The sequence below is a fragment of the Coregonus lavaretus genome (assembly GCF_964263955.1).
Source record: "Coregonus lavaretus genome assembly, chromosome: 6".
In the NCBI taxonomy this organism is placed as follows: Eukaryota; Metazoa; Chordata; class Actinopteri; order Salmoniformes; family Salmonidae; genus Coregonus; species Coregonus lavaretus.
In genome coordinates, this window is record NC_139993.1 from 12,161,440 (window position 1) to 12,182,253 (window position 20,814).

Here is a 20,814-nt window from a genome sequence, read left to right on the forward strand (position 1 = left end):
TTGTTGTTTTATTCTTACTTTTTTGTTTAAAATAAATGCACTGTTGGTTAAGGGCTGTAAGTAAGCATTTCACTGTAATGTCTGCACCTGTTGTATTCGGCGCATGTGACCAATAAAATTTGATTTGATTTGATTTGACTATCATGCATGTTGTTGATGTTAGTTCTGTGTGTGCAGTCAAGGGCAAGGTGTGCTGGTTGGTTTTGAGCCAGCTGCAGCTTCGCTGGGTCTTTCTTTGCTGCACCTGACCATATTACCAGACAGTAATCAAGATGGGACAAGATCAAAGCCTGAACATCTAGTACAGTTGATCTTTGTGTCAAAAACACAGAACATATCTTTATGACTTGACCATGATAACTGACCATCCAATGTTCCCTTAGATAAATTAAAAAGGTACATTTTGAGTTATTACTTTGAACCCTGGACTCAACTAATCATGGATCTGACTAATTCGATTCAATGCAATTACTGGCAGGCTACATGGCAGGCTCCATAAAAAAAAAAAGACATTGTCACATAGTAATTTTACAGAATTTGGAGACCTACTGTAACCTCCCAAACAACAAGCCTGATGTGGCAAGTAATAAACGGCCATTCTGTTTTTAAAAGTCGGACAACTCTCACCCTGTTGGGGTGGTAGGCATGTTGTGTAAATCAAATTATACAAACCCCCCAAAAAATCCATTTTAATTCCAGGTTGTAAGGCAACAACATAGGAAAAATGCCAAGGGGACTGAATACTTTCGCAAGCCACTGTATTTATCTGAAACCTACAGCATGAATGACCCACACTTATTTTGCTTTCCTTCGTGTTTTCCTAGGAGTGTTGTCCTGTCTACATCCTGCCTGTTTATTCCCATCTTCTGACAGAACTTTCTTTATTATTTCTCATTTTCATCCAGTTTTGTCTTTGTGGACGTTATTTACATGCCTCACCAAATGAGCCTTCTGAGTGAATCCTTTACCACATACTAAGCAGACATGTTGTTTCTCTCCTGTGTGAGTCCGAATATGTTCATTTAGGTGTCCCTTCTGATAGAAGCTTTTCCCGCAGTCACCACAGCTAAATGGTTTCACTCCTGTGTGAGTCAGTATATGTGTCTTTAGGGCTGCCTTCTGATTGAAGCTTTTCCCACAGTCACCACAGCTAAATGGTTTCACTCCTGTGTGAGTCAATATATGCTTCCTTAGGTGCCCCTTATGATTGAAACATCTCCCGCAGTCACCACAGCTAAATGGTTTCTCTCCTGTGTGAGTCAGTATATGCCTCCTTAGGTCCCCCTTGTAACTAAAGCTTTTCCCGCAGTCACTACAGTTAAATGGTTTCTCTCCTGTGTGAGTCCGTATATGTTCGGTTAGGAGCCACTTCTGATTAAAGCTTTTTTTCCCACAGTCAACACAACTAAATGGTTTCTCTCCTGTGTGGGTTCGAATATGTTCGGTTAGATGTCCCTTCTGAATGAAGCGTTTCCCGCAGTCTCCACAGCTAAATGGTTTTTCTCCTGTGTGAGTCCGTACATGGTTGGTTAGGTGCTGCTTTCGTTTGAAGCTCTTCCCACAGTCACCACAGCTAAATGGTTTCTCTCCTGTGTGAGTCCTTATGTGCCTGGACAGAACCCCTTTGTATTTGAAGGTCTTGCCACAAATGGGGCAGGGTTTCTCCACGTGACAGAGTCGGACATGGGCCTTCAGTTTACAGGTGGAATTGTAGTGTTTTTTGCATAATCGACATTCCCTGGGTCTCATCTTGGTGAGAGTCAAATGCCTCTGCAGGTCAGCTTTCAGAGCAAATGTTTCACCACAGTCACGGCAGCGTTTCGTTTTTTTAGATGTGGTGTGGCTGGAGTCATTGTTTTGATTATTTAGGTGGGTCACATTGCCAAAAGGTTTGAGATCCACTGGTTTAGAGTCACTCTCTCTGTTCTCCACAGTCTGGGTTTCGAGAAGAGTCAAGGACTGAAGTGGGTCCTCCTGATCACATTCACTTTTCACACAAGGAGGAGTGAATTTGAACTCTATGATATCAGCCTCCATCCCTTGAAGCTTCTCTTTCTCCTGACTGGTCCAGAGTTCCTCCTGTTCCTCTTTAATCTGTGTGGGCTCTGGATCCTCTGGCCCCAGTCTGGTGCTCCACTCCTGCTGCTCAAAGGGAACATCCTCTTCAGAGACAGCGAGAGAGAGCTGCAAGGAGTCTGGAGGGAAGGAGAAAGGAGCAGATATTATCTACACAGCCTTTAGACATCAGGGTTGAGGTCAATTCTAATTGAAGTCAGTCAATTCAGGAAGTATACAGAAATTCCAATAAAAAAAAGTACAAAATTTAATCCATTTTCAATTCCTTCTCAATAAACTTTAGAAAAAAGCTGGATTCTTTGCATCTCTTCTTAGTCATACACGTACCACCAAATCTCCGCTCAACACAACTTCAAAAGTCACAAGATACTTGTATTCGGAAAGTATTCAGACCCCTTCACTTTTTCCACATTTTGTTACATTACAGCCTTATTCTAAAATTGATAAAATTAATATTTTCCCTCATCAATCTATACACAATACCCCATAATGACAAAGTGAAAACAGGTTTTTAGAAATTTTTGCAAATTACTTACAAATAAAAAACAGAAATACCTTACTTACATAAGTATTCAGACCCTTTGCTATGAGACTCGAAATTGAGCTCAGGTGCATCCTGTTTCCATTGATCATCCTTCAGCTGTTTCTACAACTTGATTGGAGTCCACCTGTGGTAAATTCAATTGATTGAACATGATTTCGAAAGGCACACACGTGTCTATATAAAAAGGTCCCACAGTTGACAGTGCATGTCAGAGCAAAAACCAAGCCATGAGGTCAAATAAATTGTTGGTAGAGCTCAGAGACAGGACCGTGTCGAGGCACAGATCTGGGGAAGGGTACCAAAAAATGTCTGCAGCATTGAAGGTCCCCAAGAACATAGTGGCCTCCATCATTCTTAAATGGAAGAAGTTTGGAAGACTCTTCCTAGAGCTGGCTGCCCGGCTAAACTGAGCAATCGGGGGAGAAGGCCCTTGGTCAGGGAGGTGACGAAGAACCCGATGGTCACTCTGACAGAGCTCTAGAGTTCCTCTGTGGAGATGGGAGAACCTTCCAGAAGGACAACCATCTCTATAGCACTCCACCAATTAGGCCTTTATGGTAGAGTGGCTAGACGGAAGCCACTCCTCAGTAAAAGGCACATGACAGCCTGCTTGGAGTTTGCCAAAAGGCAACTAAAGAATCAGACCATGAGAAACAAGATTCTCTGGTCTGATGAAACCAAGATTGAACTCTTTGGCCTGAATGCTAAGTGTCACGTCTGGAAGAAACCTGGCACCATCCCTACGGTGAAGCTCGTGGTGGCAGCATCATGCTGTGGGGATGTTTTTCAGTGACAGGGACTGGGAGACTAGTCAAGGTTGAGGGAAAGATGAATAGAGCAAAGTACAGAGAGATCCTTGATGAAAACCTACTCCAGAACGCTCAGGACCTCAGACTGGGGTGAAGGTTCACCTTCCAACAGGACATTGACCCTAAGCACACAGCCAAGACAACGCAGGAGTGGCTTTGGGACAAGTCTCTGAATGTCTTTGAGTGGTCCAGCCAGAGCCCGGAATTGAACCCGATCTAACATCTCTGGAGAGACCTGAAAATAGCTGTGCAGTGACGCTCCCCATCCAACCTGACAGAGCTTGAGAGGATCTGCAGAGAAGAATGGGTGGAACTCCACAAATACAGGTGTGCCAAGCTTGTAGCGTCATACCCAAGAAGACTCGAGGCTGTAATCGCTGCCAAAGGTGCTTCAGCAAAGTACTGAGTTAAAGGGGTATTGTCATTATGGGGTATTGTGTATAGATTGATGAGGGAAAAAAACAATTTAATCCATTTTAGAATAAGGCTGTAACATAAAATGTTACGCTTTCCGAATGCACTGTATATATACCCTACTATAACGAAGTCTGGTTCAACAGCAATGCGTCAGTGTGTCTTTTATCCTGGCCATGCATTAGCCAAGTAGCCCATCAACGGAAGGATTTTAAATGGTGTACTCGTAAGAATGCCTCGAAATATTTGAGATTTTTGCCCTCATGCTTTTGCATAATTCACAAATCACAGTTTCCTGCATACTTAATTTTGCTTGTTCAAGTATCCATCCCCATTTTCAAAGAGTGCGTCCCGTCTGATTACCAAAGAAGCCCTCCTCCAAACGTATTTAAATTATTCAGTCCTATAATTCCATATCAACGGCAAATATATCTTTGCTATTGAAAACGTACCAAATTTCTAGAGTGCGAATGTGATGCGTAAAGCCATTTAGGCCTACATGTTGAAGCCAACTAGAACATTGTAAACTGCAAACACGCCAAACATATTAAGCAAAACTGGATTAATTTAACTGTTGCTATTATTCGTTACTGCATGCTATTTAATAAACGCTATCAATTCACAATGGACTAGGAAGAGAATATTCCGTGTCCTCCAGCCGAATTGCCCGAATTGGAGTTGATAACGCAAAGACCATCAAAAACCTACACAACTTGAGACAACAGCATGCAGTACTAAGCCATGGAGAACGTTGATTAGCCAGTGAGTGATCAAGCCCTCGTCACACCTACAACTTATTTATTCATCAAAACCCAGCCCTTTCGTGCCACCACCAGCCAGAGACAGTATAGAAACCTTCGGTTGTGTTCCCCTGCTCAGACATTGCATGCATCAACCAATGGTTGCGTGACCAACATCGACTGAGTGCGGTCGTAAATTCACTCTAGAGTGTCAGAGTGCGTTCAGATTGCTTTCAGAGTGTGCTCTGGGCCATCAGTAAATCAGAGCGTTGTCATATTGTCAGTTCGTAAATTCTGAACGTTTCGGTCTCAGTGTTCAGAATGCACACTGGACGCTCTGGCTGTGGAGTAGGATTGATCAGAGCGTTCTGACCTCAAAACGGCAGTCAAGCACCCAAGCTAACAGCTACTTCCAGGCACAACTGAGAGATTACCTCACTGACCATTTTACTCATCCTAGCAAAGCTGGTTAGAGTGTTTTCATGTTATCAAGAGGGTTAGTGGCTAACTATGTAACTTGACAATGTTGCAACGGGTTGAGCCACCCAAAAGGTACCTATTGGATGGCTCCATCCATGATATTTCAAGCTAGCTGTGGAGTGAGCTTACGGTGCGCGTTCTTAACTCCATTACACTAACCCCTTCTAAACTCGCTTCACAGCGAGCTACCCCGGCCGTTGATCTGAGCCCAACTGACGATCCGGGTCACAGGCACCACTTTAACGGGGGTCAGTGTGCTGCTAACAGCTTAGTTTCCTCCACTGTCCAACTGCCTCATACTTGGCTCGAACCAGTGAACCTCTGCTTCGCAACACGTGACCGCCCTCCTTGACAACATTCCAACGGGTTGAGCCAGTCAAAAGGTACCTTTGGATGGCTCCATCCGCGACATTTCAAGCTAGCTGCAGAGTGAGCTTACAGCACATTCTTAATTAAGGATCGGAGTTAAGAACGCGGTTTGAAAAATATATAAAGGATTTGATTTGAGACTTGAGACTGTAAATTCCCCAGGAATTCAGCTAAAAAGTCTACCCACAAAAAAAAAGAAAAGAGTGATCAAAATCAAATCAAATCGCTCCATTGTATTAAAATGGTGGCAGAGGGAATGGCTGCCGTTTTACAGGCTCCTAACCAATTGTGCTATTTTGTGTGTTTTTTCACATTGTTTGTAACTTATTTTGTACATAATGTTTCTGCTACCATCTCTTATGACCGAAGAGCTTCTGGTCATAGAAAACGATGGCGGAAACATTATGTAAAAAAATAATTAGATATACATATCACAATTGGTCAGGAGCCCGTAAAACGGCGGCCATCCCCTCCGGCAGCATTCTCACATTTGAGATCGTGTCTCAATGTAATCAAGGTATGAAATGATTGTATTTAAAAATAACAATCTCTTTTTGGGCTTAGTTGGTCAATTTGCAGTGTACAAATTCATCATTTTTCCATCCCCCCGACCATTCGCTCCGACAGAAATCGTCCCGCAGCTGGATCTAGTTGCCTTCCCCTATGTATGAGAAAGTGAACTTGTCATTTCCAAAAGTTTAGCTCAGTTGGAATGCTGCTTTGCGATCTATTAACAGCAAGGGTTGCATTAAATAGACAAAAAAAAAAATTACTGAAGCATTTGCCAATGTTCAATTCATTGGCACAAAATGTTTAAACAAAAGCATTCACTGTGAAAGTTGATACATTTAATTAAATTACGGATGTGGCGATTTGTGCTTGTGCACATAATTAGGCCTACATAGCGGACAGACTAAACTCCACTCAAAGGGGGAAGGAAGTTTCAGATGACTCCACCAACAGAGTGGAGCAGAGACCAGGCTTTGTGGAATCTAACTCGTACTACATCAATTCGCCCAAGGTCAATACTTCAAAATGTTATAATTATGAAACGCCTACCTTGTACTTATGTTTGTCCTCTGTAGTTGTGTGCCTTTCTTTGCTTAAATACATACTTTTTCAATAAAGGTTAATCAAATACAACCACCGACTGTTGAATCAATTGGCACATGCGTTTAGCGCTGAGTTGCCATCTTAGAGCAACAGCAATGAGCAAACAGTCAGTGGTTGTATTTGATTAAGCTGGTAGTTTTGAATTCGGTTGTCATATTGGCAGATTTGCTAGCAACAAACTACACTACATGACCAAAAGTATGTGGAGACCTGTGTGTCATCTCATTTTGGAATGAAATCATGGGCATTAATATGGAGTTGGTCCCCCCTTTGAATTATAGAATAGCTATAACAGCCTCCACTCTTCTGGGAAGGCTTTCCACTAGATGTTGGAACATTGCTGCGGGGACTTGCTTCCATTCAGCCACAATAGCATTAGTGAGGTTGGGCACTGATGTTGGGCTATTAGGCCTGGTTCGCAGTCGGCGTTCCAATTCATCCCAAAGGTGTTCGATGGGGTTGAGGTCAGGGCTCTGTGCAGGCCAGTCAAGTTCTTCCACACCGATCTCGACAAAGCATTTCTGTATGGAACTCGCTTTGTGCATGGGGGCATTGTCATGCTGAAACAGGAAAGGACTTTCCCCAAACTGTTGCCACAAAGTTGGAAGCACAGAATCGTCTAGAATGTCATTGTATGCTGCAGCGTTAAGATTTCCCTTCACTGGAACTAAGGGGCCTAGCCCGAACCATAAAGAACTGACCCAGACCATTATTCCTCCTCCACCAAACTTTACAGTTGGCACTATGCATTGGGGCATGTAGCGTTCTCCTGGCATCCGCCAAAACCAGATTAGTCCGTCGGACTGCCAGATGGTGAAGCGTGATTCATCACTCCAGAGAACGGGTTTCCACTGCTCCATCTTAGGCTTATGTGCGGCTGCTCAGCCATGGAAACCCATTTCATGAAGCTTCCGACTAACAGTTATTGTGCTGACGTTGCTTCCAGAGGGAGTTTGGAACTCGGTAGTGAGTGTTGCAACCGAGGACAGACCATTTTTATGCGAATCAGCACTCGGTGATCCCGTTCTGTGAGCTTGTGTGACCTACCACTTCGCAGTTGAGCCGTTGTTGCACCTAGACATTTCCACTTCACAATAACAGCACTTACAGTTGACCGGGTCAGCTCTAGCAGGGCAGAAATTTGACGAACTGACTTGTTGGAAAGGCATCCTATGACGGTGACACGTTGAAAGTCACTGTGCTCTTCAGTAAGGCCATTCTACTTCCAATGTTTGTCTATGGAGATTGCATGGCTGTGTGCTCGATTTTATACACCTGTTAGCAACGGGTGTGACTGAAATAGCCGAATCCACTAATTTGAAGGGGTGTCCACATACTTTGTATATGTAGTGTATTTAGCTAGCTTCTAACCTAGTGTTTGATATGCAATGCGATCTCCTCATAATGAACAGTGTCGCGTGTCCTGACGACAAAGAAGAGCTGCCAACTCTCACGCACGTACATTTTTCAACTGTGCTCCAAATCGTTTTGAAATCGGAACATCTGCGCCTGCAATTTAACATCACGAGCGAAACCTCTATCATTGTCCTGTCTTGCCACAGCACTGTGAACTGCGGCACATTGATTGGTCTAGTTATGTAAGGGATCAACAGGATTGGATGCATGTTTTAAAGAAACACACCTCAAGATTAGAGTGGAGCTGAATGGAGAGAGAACGTTCTCCGCTGAGTTTATTAAACTAAAAAGAGCAGCACGGTAGCGCTGTTCTATGTACAATGTTGTCAACAAAATGAGGTTGCAGTTACTCTCGTCCCTATTGCAGAATGCAGCCTTTTCACAGCATGTACTAAAGTCGATTTAATCACATTAGTCCCCTCGTTTGGTGATTGTCATTTAGGCTGTAACAACTTAAAAGCAGGAGACAGACCTACAGTATGTTTTAGCAGGGAAGTCTGGTAGGGTGACCTGATTTGTAACTATGAAAATCATTTTGTCAAAGAGATTGTGAACCTAAAAGTGTCAATTTCATCCCCCCAAAATCTCCAAGTAACAAAGTCGTCAAATTTTTAGTGTTAATTTAATGTTCCAAGCATCTTGAATACACCTGACCTGTGGGTTTTTTTCCCCCACCCTGGTCATAGGCCTAAACCAGGATTGCCCAGCCCTGTTCCTGGAGAGCTACCCTCCTGTAGGTTTTCGCTCCAACCCCAGGTGTTACTAACCTGATTAATCTTATCAACCTGCTAATTATTAGAATCAGGTGTGCTAGATTATTAGGGTTGGAGCAAAGACCTACAGGACGGTAGCTCTCCAGCAACAAGGTTGGGCAGTCCTGGTAAAAAACGATGTCAGAATACGTATAATTGCAGGAAATTCGCTTTGAAAAAGTTAAATATTCCTAGGGGAGGACCCCCAGTCCCCCGCCTAGGGGTTGTGCCAGGGGGCAATGAAATTCACATAGCAAATCTCACTACAAGTTTTTTTCAAAAGTTGGCAGCCCTGACAAAGCAAACTTTTCTAGCTATGCCAGGCAAAATCGGGCATAATCCGCAAGTTATGGATGTATCCAAATGAATGTCAATAGAAAGCAGCTTAAACAAACGCAAATGTAGGTACTTTGCTGTTATTCTGGCTGCAGAGCTAGAAGCAAGCAAGGGGCAAGAACGTTGCCAGCGACCATGGAACATAGCTATAGAACGAACAATTGGGCAGCGTCCATAAATATCGAACGAACGACTGGGTCGCGTCTAGCAACTAAAAGATGAGAAAGTATTAATTAATTAATTTTAAAAAAAGTTAGTTTTTTTTAAACCGGTAAGTGTACTTTAGTATTGTTTTATTTGGCAACTGTGGTATAAGCAGGATAAAGGCCTGAGTTCTATACATTACCTTGGAAAAATTGTCTGCGTTTATCCCTTACATAATTACGTAACCCTATCTCCCCCAGTAGATCTCTACTAGCTAGCTACATACGAACCAATTCTACATAGTTTTATCTTCGGGGTGATCCGCAGCAGTCTCCGTAGCTGATCATTCTCCTCCTGGTACTCTGCCACCGTTTTCTCAAATGCTGCGAAAATCTCCAGGGCAGCTGCCGTTAAACGCTCATTTAAAAACAGACGAAACGACTGTAGTTTAGACATTTTCGACTGAGGTGGGTAGCCGGCCTATTCTGTTCAGTCAGTGGGTCTTCAGTCCGCAAGGATTGTTCATAACGAAAATAAACTAGTCTCTAATTCTACTTCCTTTTTCTTCTTCTTTGGGTTTCATGGCGAACTACACGCAAAAGGTGTATTGTCGCCACCAACTGGATGGGGGTGAAAACATTTACAAAATAAAAGTAAATTCCATAGGGGAAGGGAACATTTCAGATTAATCCACACAAACTACAAAAAAAGTATTAACAAAAAATATATACATTCCCACTCCTTCAGTCATTCGAAAACTCAAATACCCTGCTCAGGCTCTGGGACCTGCACAAGACCATATTTATTCAAAAGCTCATCTTTTATGCAGCGCAAGTGAAATGGATAATCAAACACGTCCGCTGTTGCTGCTTTGAATAATAAAATTGCCATGCAATCTGATATCTTGTGCTTCCTGTCCATTCTTTTGAAAGAAAGTGGATTATCATACAGGAAATTCTCTCTGAAGGATGAGGAGGGATCCTGCAGGTTGTCCTAGAGGAAAATGGCCCTGAAAATCTTGTGGAATTACCTGCAGGAAACTTACCTACAGGATATTACATTTTAGTCAATTAGCAGACACTCTTATCCAGAGTGACTTACAGTTAGTGAGTGCATACATTCTTTTTTTATTTTTCATACTGGCCCCCCGGGGGAAACGAACCCACAAACCTGGCGTTGCAAACGCCATGCTCTACCAACTGAGCTACATCCCTGCTGGCCATTCCCTCCCCTACCCTGGGCCAATTGTGCACCGCCCCATGGGTCTCCCGGTCGTGGCCGGCTACGACAGAGCCTGTATTCGAACCAGGATCTCTAGTGGCACAGCTAGCACTGCAATGCAGTGCCTTAGACCACTGCGCCACTCGGGACCAGATATCCCATGGTAATTTGGGGCCAATTCCTGCAGGTAGTCCTTCCGAAAAAAAGACTTCCTATTCCTGCAGGATATACAGTGAGGGAAAAAAATATTTGATCCCCTGCTGATTTTGTATCCAGAGCGACTTACAAATTGGTGCATTCACTCTGCAAAACATGACTTAGTACTTGGTGGCAAAACCCTTGTTGGCAATCACAGAGGTCAGACGTTTCTTGTAGTTGGCCACCAGGTTTGCACACATCTCAGGAGGGATTTTGTCCCACTCCTCTTTGCAGATCTTCTCCAAGTCATTAAGGTTTCGAGCCTGACGTTTGGCAACTCGAACCTTCAGCTCCCTCCACAGATTTTCTATGGGATTAAGGTCTGGAGATTGGCTAGGCCATTCCAGGACCTTAATGTGCTTCTTATTGAGACACTCCTTTGTTGCCTTGGCCGTGTGTTTTGGGTCATTGTCATACTGGAATACCCATCCACGACCCATTTTCAATGCCCTGGCTGAGGGAAGGAGGTACTCACCCAAGATTTGACGGTACATGGCCCCGTCCATCGTCCCTTTGATGCGGTGAAGTTGTCCTATCCCCTAAGCAGAAAAACACCCCCAAAGCATAATGTTTCCACCTCCATGTTTGACGGTGGGGATGGTGTTCTTGGGGTCATAGGCAGCATTCCTCCTCCTCCAAACACGGCGAGTTGAGTTGATGCCAAAGAGCTCCATTTTGGTCTCATCTGACCACAACACTTTCACCCAGTTTTTACATTTACATTTTTAGTCATTTAGCAGACGCTCTTATCCAGAGCGACTTACAGTTAGTGAATACATATTTTTTTTATACTGGCCCCCCGTGGGAAACGAACCCACAATCCTGGCGTTGCAAACGCCATGCTCTATCAACTGAGCTACATCCCTGCCGGCCATTCCCTCCCCTACCCTGGACCAATTGTGCGCCGCCCATGAGTCTCCCGGTCGCGGCCGGCTGCGACAGAGCCTGGATTCAAACCAGGATCTCTAGTGGCACAGTTAGCACTGCGATGCAGTGCCTTAGACCACTGCGCCACTCAGGAGTTCTCCTCTGAATCATTCAGATGTTCATTGGCAAACTATATATATATATATATGTGCCTTCTTGAGCAGGGGAACCTTGCAGGCGCTGCAGGATTTCAGTCCTTCACGGCATAGTGTGTTACCAATTGTTTTCTTGGTGACTATGGTTCCAGCTGCTTTGAGATCATTGACAAGATCATCCCGTGTAGTTCTGGGCTGATTCCTCACCGTTCTCATGATCATTGCAACTCCACGAGGTGAGATCTTGCATGGAGCCCCAGGCCGAGGGAGATTGACAGTTCTTTTGTGTTTCTTCCATTTGCGAATAATCGCACCAACTGTTGTCACCTTCTCACCAAGCTGCTTGGCGATGGTCTTGTAGCCCATTCCAGCCTTGTGTAGGTCTACAATCTTGTCCCTGACATCCTTGGAGAGCTCTTTGGTCTTGGCCATGGTGGAGAGTTTGGAATCTGATTGATTGATTGCTTCTGTGGACAGGTGTCTTTTATACAGGGCACAAGCTGAGATTAGGAGCACTGAGTGGCGCAGTGGTCTAAGGCACTGCATCGCAGTGCTAACTGTGCCACTAGAGATCCTGGTTCGAATCCAGGCTCTGTCGCAGCCGGCCGCGACCGGGAGACTCATGGGCGGCGCACAATTGGCCCAGGGTAGGGGAGGGAATGGCCGGCAGGGATGTAGCTCAGTTGATAGAGCATGGCGTTTGCAACGCCAGGGTTGTGGGTTTGATTCCCACGGGGGGCCAGTATAAAAAAAAATTAAAAATTATTCACTAACTGTAAGTCGCTCTGGATAAGAGCGTCTGCTAAATGACTAAAAAACAAAAAAAACTGTATAAAAGACACCTGGGAGCCAGAAATCTTTCTGATTGAGAGGGGGTCAAATACTTATTTCCCTCATTAAAATGCAAATCAATTTCTAACATTTTTGACATGCGTTTTTCTGGATTTTTTTGTTGTTATTCTATCTCTCACTGTTCAAATAAACCTACCATTAAAATTATAGACTGATCGTTTTTTCAGTGGGCAAACGTACAAAATCAGCAAGGGATCAAATACTTTTTTCCCTCACTGTATATTCTGCAGGTTTCCCCTGCAGGATTCCTGTAGGACCTTTTTGTAACGGCAGTTAAAACATTTTTCTCCTTGGCCATTCTCTTCTTCTAAACTAATTCTACTTTAGTGTTTTTCTTCTTCTTTTGTGTTTAACAGCGGCTGGCAAACCCGGAAATGCGCCGCCAGTTGGATGGGGTTTACTAATGTACAAAGCAGCCAGACCAGTAGTAAAAGGAAACTATAACTAATTAAATGCAGGTAAACAGTGGTTATCATAACATATCATAGACTGGCTTGTCAGTTGGTTTGCTAAGACAACTGAGAAACTAGTTAACTAGCTAGTTAGCTATTGTTTTTATTTTAACAAAAACAGAAGAATTGGCTTGGAGATGGCAAAAGCTTGTTGAAATGGAGCGGATCTCCCGAGTGGTTACTCCAAGGTCGACTTTTCTTGTAACTGATGTGCAGTGACCCTTTGGCGCCCTAGCCGGCATCACCCAGGTGGGTGCTACACGATGTTTGAGGAGTACGTTACCACAGAGCCTACAAAGAGGCTGGGGATGGCAATTCATTCTCTTGAACTCAACTAGTGAACACACAATGTCAGGACATGGCCAGTAAGCTGTGGTCCACTTTCCTTATCTCCCACAGTGATCAGCCAACCCTTACCATCATGGCTCCCATTTCTGGGCCCTGCTGAGAAATGTGGGGGAAAGTGAGGCCCCTAACATAGTAGATAACATTTTATTTTAGTCTAATTGGATTAATGCCAGTGACTTCTATAGTTTCATAGTCTTACCTAATAGGAATGAACACAAACTTGTTTTCAAAACAGATGCCTTTGCTCCACTTCCTGGAAGTCTATGCAACCAAGTCACAGGAAGAGAAGTGGAAGTACTGGCACATGGAATCTGCAATGAACATCGATGAGAAGAAACTTGTGGTTAAGTTCTGGATGGGAAGGGTAGCTGATGAAGATGTTGAGCGCGTCATTGATAGATACTGCACCATTCTACAGCCAGCTATAAAGTATGGTATCTGGAACGGAGTGAGAAAGTACAGAGTGAAGTTGAAGAGGGGAAGGACAGGAGAGCTGTTAGAGGTGCCGAACACAATCGCGTTGGGCTTCTACAGTGGAAGGATTCTCTAGCCCGGACAGGTCCTGTGCTGCTTCCCCCGCAACCTTGCTGACCATCAAGCCAAAGAATGCACATGCGTCAAATGCTTCTGATAGTGAGTATGCCAGCAACTCTATCCTTCCTGGGAGCGAGGTCAACATACACTACCGGTCAAAAGTTTTAGAACACCTACTCATTCAAGGGTTTTTCTTTATTTTTACTATTATCTACATGGTATACAGAAGATAGCCCTATTTGGTAAAAGACTAAGTCCATATTATGGCAAGAACAGCTCAAATAAGCAAAGAGAAACCACGGTCCATCATTACTTTAAGACATGAAGGTCAGTCAATACGGAACATTTCAAGAACTTTGAAAGTTTCTTTAAGTGCAGTTGCAAAAATGGACATTAGACAGGTGGACATTTGTCTTTTGGTCTGGAGTCCAAATTTGAGATTTTTGGTTCTAACCGCAGTGTCTTTGTGAGACGCGGTGTGGGTGAATGGATGATCTACGCATGTGTATTTCCCACCGTAAAGAATGGAGGAGAGTTGTTATGGTGTGGGGGTGCTTTGCTGGTGACCCTGTCTGTGATTTATTTAGAATTCAAGGCACACTTAACCAGCATGGCTACCACAGCATTCTGCAGCGATACCCCATCCCATCTGGTTTTGGCTTAGTGGGACTATCATTTGTTTTTCAACAGGACAATGACCCAACACACCTCCAGGCTGTGTAAAGGCTATTTTGCCAAGAAGGAGAGTGATGGAGTGCTGCATCAGATGACCTGGCCTCCACAATCCCCCGACCTCAAACAAATTGAGATGGTTTGGGATGAGTCGGACAGCAGAGTGAAGGAAAAGCAGCCAACAAGTGCTCCGCATATGTGGGAACTCCTTCAAGACTGTTGGAAAAGCATTCCAGGTGAAGCTGGCTGAGAGAATGCCAAGAGTGTGCAAAGCTGTCATCAAGGCAAAGGGTGGCGACTTTGAAGAATCTCAAATATTTACATTTACATTTACATTTATGTCATTTAGCAGATGCTCTTATCCAGAGCGACTTACAAATTGCTGCATTCACCTTATAGCCAGTGGGATAACCACTTTACAATATGTTATTTCTTTTTTGGGGGGGATGGGGTAAGGGGGGGGGTGTAGAAGGATTACTTCATCCTATCCCAGGTATTCCTTAAAGAGGTGGGGTTTCAAGTGTCTCCGGAAGGTGGTGAGTGACTCCGCCGTCCTGGCGTCGTGAGGGAGCTTGTTCCACCATTGGTGTGCCAGAGCAGCGAACAGTTTTGACTGGGCTGAGCAGGAACTGTGCTTCCGCAGAGGTAGGGGGGCCAGCAGAACAGAGGTGGATGAACTTAATGCCCTCGTTTGGGTGTAGGGACTGATCAGAGCCTGAAGGTACGGAGGTGCCATTCCCCTCACAGCTCCGTAGGGCTGCGGCATTCTGGATAAGTTGTAGGGGTTTAATGGCACAGGCAGGGAGCCCAGCCAACAGTGAGTTGCAGTAATCCAGACGGGAGATGACAAGTGCCTGGATTAGGACCTGTGCCGCTTCCTGTGTAAGGCAGGGTCGTACTCTCCGAATGTTGTAGAGCATGAACCTACAGGATCGGGTCACCGCCTTGATGTTAGCGGAGAACGACAGGGTGTTGTCCAGGGTCACGCCAAGGCTTTTTGCAATCTGGGAGGAGGACACAACGGAGTTGTCAACTATGATGGCGAGATCATGGAACGGGCAGTCCTTCCCCGGGAGGAAGAGCAGCTCCGTCTTGCCGAGGTTCAGCTTGAGGTGGTGATCCGTCATCCACACTGATATGTCTGCCAAACATGCAGAGATGCGATTCGCCACCTGGTTATCAGAAGGGGAAAGGAGAAGATTAGTTGTGTGTCGTCTGCGTAGCAATGATAGGAGAGGCCATGTGAGGATATGACAGAGCCAAGTAACTTGGTGTATAGCGAGAATAGGAGAGGGCCTAGAACTGAGCCCTGGGGGACACCAGTGGTGAGAGCACGTGGTGCGGAGACAGCTTCTCGCCACGCCACTTGGTAGGAGCGACCTGTCAGGTAGGACGCAATCCAAGAGTGAGCTGCGCCGGAGATGCCCAACTCGGAGAGGGTGGAGAGGAGGATCTGATGGTTCACAGTATCAAAGGCAGCATACAGGTCTAGAAGGACAAGAGCAGAGGAGAGAGAGTTAGCTTTAGCAGTGCAGAGAGCCTCCGTGACACAGAGAAGAGCAGTCTCAGTTGAATGACCAGTCTTGAAACCTGACTGGTTTGGATCAAGGAGGTCATTCTGAAAGAGATAGCAAGAGAGTTGGCTAAAGACGGCACGCTCAAGAGCTTTGGAGAGAAAAGAAAGAAGGGATACTGGTCTGTAGTTGTTGACATCGGAGGGATCGAGTGTAGGTTTTTTGAGAAGGGCTGCAACTCTCGCTCTCTTGAAGACGGAAGGGACATAGCCAGCGGTCAAGGATGAGTTGATGAGTTGATGAGCGAGGTGAGGTAAGGGAGAAGGTCTCCGGAAATGGTCTGGAGAAGAGAGGAGGGGATAGGGTCAAGCGGGCAGGTTGTTGGGCGGCCGGCCGTCACAAGTCGCAAGATTTCATCTGGAGAGAGAGGGGAGAAAGAAGTCAAAGCATAGGGTAGGGCAGTGTGAGCAGGACCAGCAGTGTCATTTGACTTAACAAACGAGGATCGGATGTCGTCAACCTTCTTTTCAAAATGGTTGACGAAGTCATCCACAGAGAGGGGGGGATTCAGCAGGGAGGAGAAGGTGGCAAAGAGCTTCCTAGGGTTAGAGGCAGATGCTTGGAATTTAGAGTGGTAGAAAGTGGCTTTAGCAGCAGAAACAGAGGAAGAAAATGTAGAGAGGAGGGAGTGAAATGATGCCAGGTCCGCAGGGAGTCTAGTTTTCCTCCATTTCCGCTCGGCTGCCCGGAGCCCTGTTCTGTGAGCTCGCAATGAGTCGTCAAGCCACGGAGCAGAAGGGGAGGACCGAGCCGGCTGGGATGATATGGGACATAGAGAGTCAAAGGATGCAGAAAGGGAGGAGAGGAAGGTTGAGGAGGCAGAATCAGGAGATTGGAGGGAGAAGGATTGAGCAGAGGGAAGAGATGATGGGATGGAAGAGGAGAGAGTAGCAGGAGAGAGAGAGCGAAGGTTGCGACGGCGCATTACCATCTGAGTAGGGGCAGAGTGAGTAGTGTTGGGGGAGAGCGAGAGAGAAAAGGATACAAAGTAGTGGTCTGAGACATGGAGGGGAGTTGCAGTGAGATTAGTAGAAGAACAACATCTAGTAAAGATGAGGTCAAGCGTATTGCCTGCCTTGTGAGTAGGGGGGAGTGGAAAGAAGGAGGCAGAGAGAAATGCCTCAAAGGTGGACGTAGGGAGGTTAAAGTCACCCAGAACTGTGAGGGGTGAGCCATCCTCAGGAAAGGAACTTATCAAGGCGTCAAGCTCATTGATGAACTCTCCAAGGGAACCTGGAGGGCGATAAATGATAAGGATGTTAAGCTTGAATGGGCTAGTGACTGTGACAGCATGGAATTCAAATGAGGAGATAGACAGATGGGTCAGGGGAAAAATATAAAATATATTTTGACTTTTTTAACACTTTTTTGGTTACTACATAATTCCATATGTTATTTCATAGTTTTGATGTCTTCACTATTATTCTACATTGAAGAAAATAGTAAAAATAAAGAAAAACCCTTGAATGAGTAGGTGTGTCCAAACTTTTGACTGGTACTGTATATTTTTAACCCGAATAAAAATAAGAGAAATCCACACAAAAAATGTGTATTATCTCCCCTGATTCAGAATATACCATTCTCCATGTCATGGCGTGCTTGGTTCAATAGCTATTGACAATAGATAACCGAATATCCAATACAAAACAAACTTACCTCAGTGCCGAACTGAACCATATACCTACCAGCTCTCTAAAAAGTAAACAATACTTTCCTGTGGATATTTGTCCCAAAAAAAAAGGACAAACCGCACAGACAACCAGTAGAGTAAGTTCAAGTGTAATTTTATTCAACATTCTGGCTTTTTGCACTCAAATGTTTCAGGCTGTACACAGTGTACAAAACATTAGGAACACCTGCTCTTTTCATGACATAGACTGACCAGGTGAATCCAGGTGAAAGCTATGATCCCTTATTGATGTCACTTGTTAAATCCACTTTAATCAGTGTAGATAAAGGGGAGGAGACATGTTAAATAAGTATTTTTAAGCCTTGAAACATGGATTGTGTTTGTGTGCCATTCAGAGGGTGAATGGGCAAGACAAAATACTTGAACAGGGTATGGTAGTAGGTGCCAGGCGCACTGGTTTGAGTGTGTCAAGAACTGCAACGCTGCTGGGTTTTTCACGCTCAACAGTTTCCCATGTGTATCAAGAATGATCCACCACCCAAAGGACATCCTGCCAACTTGATACAACTGTGGGAAGCACTGGAGTCAACATGGGCCAGCAACCCTGTGGAATGCTTGACACATTGTTAAGTCCATGCCCCGACGAATTTAGGCTGTTTTGACGAAAAAAGGGGGTGCAACTCAATATCCTTGACAGCGTGCGAACTGATTGAGTTATACAAAGGGTACACTACATGACCAAAGTATGTGGACACCTGCTCGTCGTACATCTCGTTCCAAAATCATGGGCATTAATATGGAGTTGGTCCCCCATTTGCTGCTATAACAGCCTCCACTCTTCTGGGAAGGCGTCCCACTAGATGTTGGAACATTGCTGAGGGGACTTGCTTCCATTCAGCCAGAAGAGCATTATTGAGGTCGGGCACTGATGTTGGGCGATTAGGCCTGGCTCGCAGTCGGCGTTCCAATTTATCCCAAAGGAGTTCGATGGGGTTGAGGTCAGGGCTCTGTGCAGACCAGTCAAGTTCTTCCACACCGATCTCGACAAAGCATTTCTGTATGGATTTCGCTTTGTGCATGGGGGCATTGGTCATGCTGAAACAGGAAAAGGCCTTCCCCAATCTGTTGCCACAAAGTTGGAAGCACAGAATCGTCTAGAATGTCATTGTATGCTGTAGCATTAAGATTTCCCTTCACTGGAACTAAGGGGCCTAGCCCGAACCATGAAAAACAGCCCCAGACCATTATTCCTCCTCCACCAAACTTTACAGTTGGCACTATGCATTGGGGCAGGTAGCTTTGTCCTGGCATCCGCCAAACCCAGATTCGTCCGTCAGACTGCAAGATGGTGAAGCGTGATTCATCACTCCAGAGAACGCGTTTCCACTGCTCGGGAGTCCAATGGCTGCGAGCTTTACACCACCTCAGCTGACACTTGGCATTGTGCATGGTGATCTTATGCTTGTGCGCGGCTGTTCGGCCATGGAAACCCATTTCATGAATCTTCCGACGAACAGAAGCTTAAAAAAAAACAGCAATATGTGTATCAAATCTTACAGCACTACTGTAAGATTTGATACACATATTGCTGTTTTTTTTTAAGCTTCTGTTCGTCGGAAGATTCATGAAATGGGTTTCCATGGCCGAACAGCCGCGCACAAGCATAAGATCACCCTTATTTCTTAGTGTTAAATACCTACAACATCTCCACCGGTGGACTTCTGGGTTCAACAGAAACAAATAAAACACGGGTTACAATGGAAAACTATTACTTGTGGTTTAATTTCTCCTGGACCAAGAGATGCAGCCAAGCAGTCACAAAGATTCACTCTGCGTTTTTATTTCATTTTTTTTCGCCCTCTCCAGACACATACAGATGCCCCTGGGAATACTATTGCTTTCAAAATAAAAGTCCCCAGGGAACAAAATAACAGTGCCTCAATACATTACGCCATAATAAAAGTAGTAAAAAAAGTAAAGCTACAGTGCATTTCTTTACGTTACAGCCTTATTCTAAAATTGATTAAATAAATAAAAAATCCTCCTCAATCTACACACAATACCCCATAAGGACAAAGCAAACACTGGTTTTTAGACACCGTAGGGATGGTGCCAGGTTTCCTCCAGACGTGATGCTTGGCATTCAGGCCAAAGAGTTCAGTCTTGGTTTCATCAGACCAGAGAATCTTGTTTCTCATGGTCTGAAAGTCCTTTAGGTGCCTTTTGGCAAACTCCAAGCGGGTTGTCATGTGCCTTTTACTGAGGAGTGGCTTCCGTCTGGCCATTCTACCATAAAGGCCTAATTGGTGGAGTGCTGCAGAGATGGTTGTCCTTCTGGAAGGTACTCCCATCTCCACAGAGGAACTCTAGAGCTCTGTCAGAGTGACCATCAGGTTTTTGGTCACCTCCCAGACCAAGGCCCTTCTCCCCCGATTGCTCAGTTTGGCCAGGCGGCCAGCTCTAGGATGAGTCTTGGTGGTTCCAAACTTTTTCCATTTAAGAATGATGGAGTCCACTGTGTTCCACTATATTGTCCTTCTGCATGTTTGATGTCTCGTTGGAGGTCGTAGCGGGCTTTCTTGTATGAGTTCATGTCCGTGTCCCGTTCCTTTTAAGCGGTAGCTCTAGCCTTTAGCCCAGCACGGATATTTCCTGTAATCCATGGTTTTTGGTTTGGATACATTCTTATAGTCACTGTGGGGACGACATTGTCTATGCACTTATTGATGAAGCCTGTGACTGTTGTGGTAAACTCCTAAATGCAATCGGATGAATCCCGCAACATATCCCAGTCTGTACTAGAAAAACAGTCTTGTAGCTTCGCGTCTGCTTCATCCGACCACTTCCGTATTGAGCGCATCTTTGTAAACAGGAAGCAGGAGAATGGAGTCATGGTCAGATATGCTGAATGGAGGACGAAGGAGGGCATTTTATGCATTTCTGTGGGTGGAATAAAAGTGGTCTAAAGTTTTTGCGCACCTAGTGGCGCAGGAGACGTGTTGGTAGAAGTGAGGTAGGACGGTGTTAAGTCTCCCTGAGTTAAAGTCTCTGCCCACCAGAAAACGCTGCCTCTGGGTGAGTGGTTTCTTGTTTGTTTATGGCCCCATAAAGTTTGTTG

At 44.9% G+C, this 20,814-nt stretch overlaps 1 protein-coding gene across 1 annotated transcript; it reads right to left on the reverse strand.

The window, feature by feature from the left end:
- Positions 1 to 28: 28 nt before the first annotated feature.
- LOC311130719 (uncharacterized protein) lies at positions 29 to 9,761 on the reverse strand. Its single transcript, XM_084163509.1, has 2 exons — positions 9,484 to 9,761; positions 29 to 2,195 (listed from the first exon to the last, which is right to left on the reverse strand). The coding sequence occupies exons 1-2, from the start codon at positions 9,647 to 9,649 to the stop codon at positions 898 to 900; spliced, it is 1,464 nt and encodes a 487-aa protein (XP_084019635.1). The 5' UTR covers positions 9,650 to 9,761; the 3' UTR covers positions 29 to 897.
- Between the last annotated feature and the right edge of the window lie 11,053 nt (positions 9,762 to 20,814).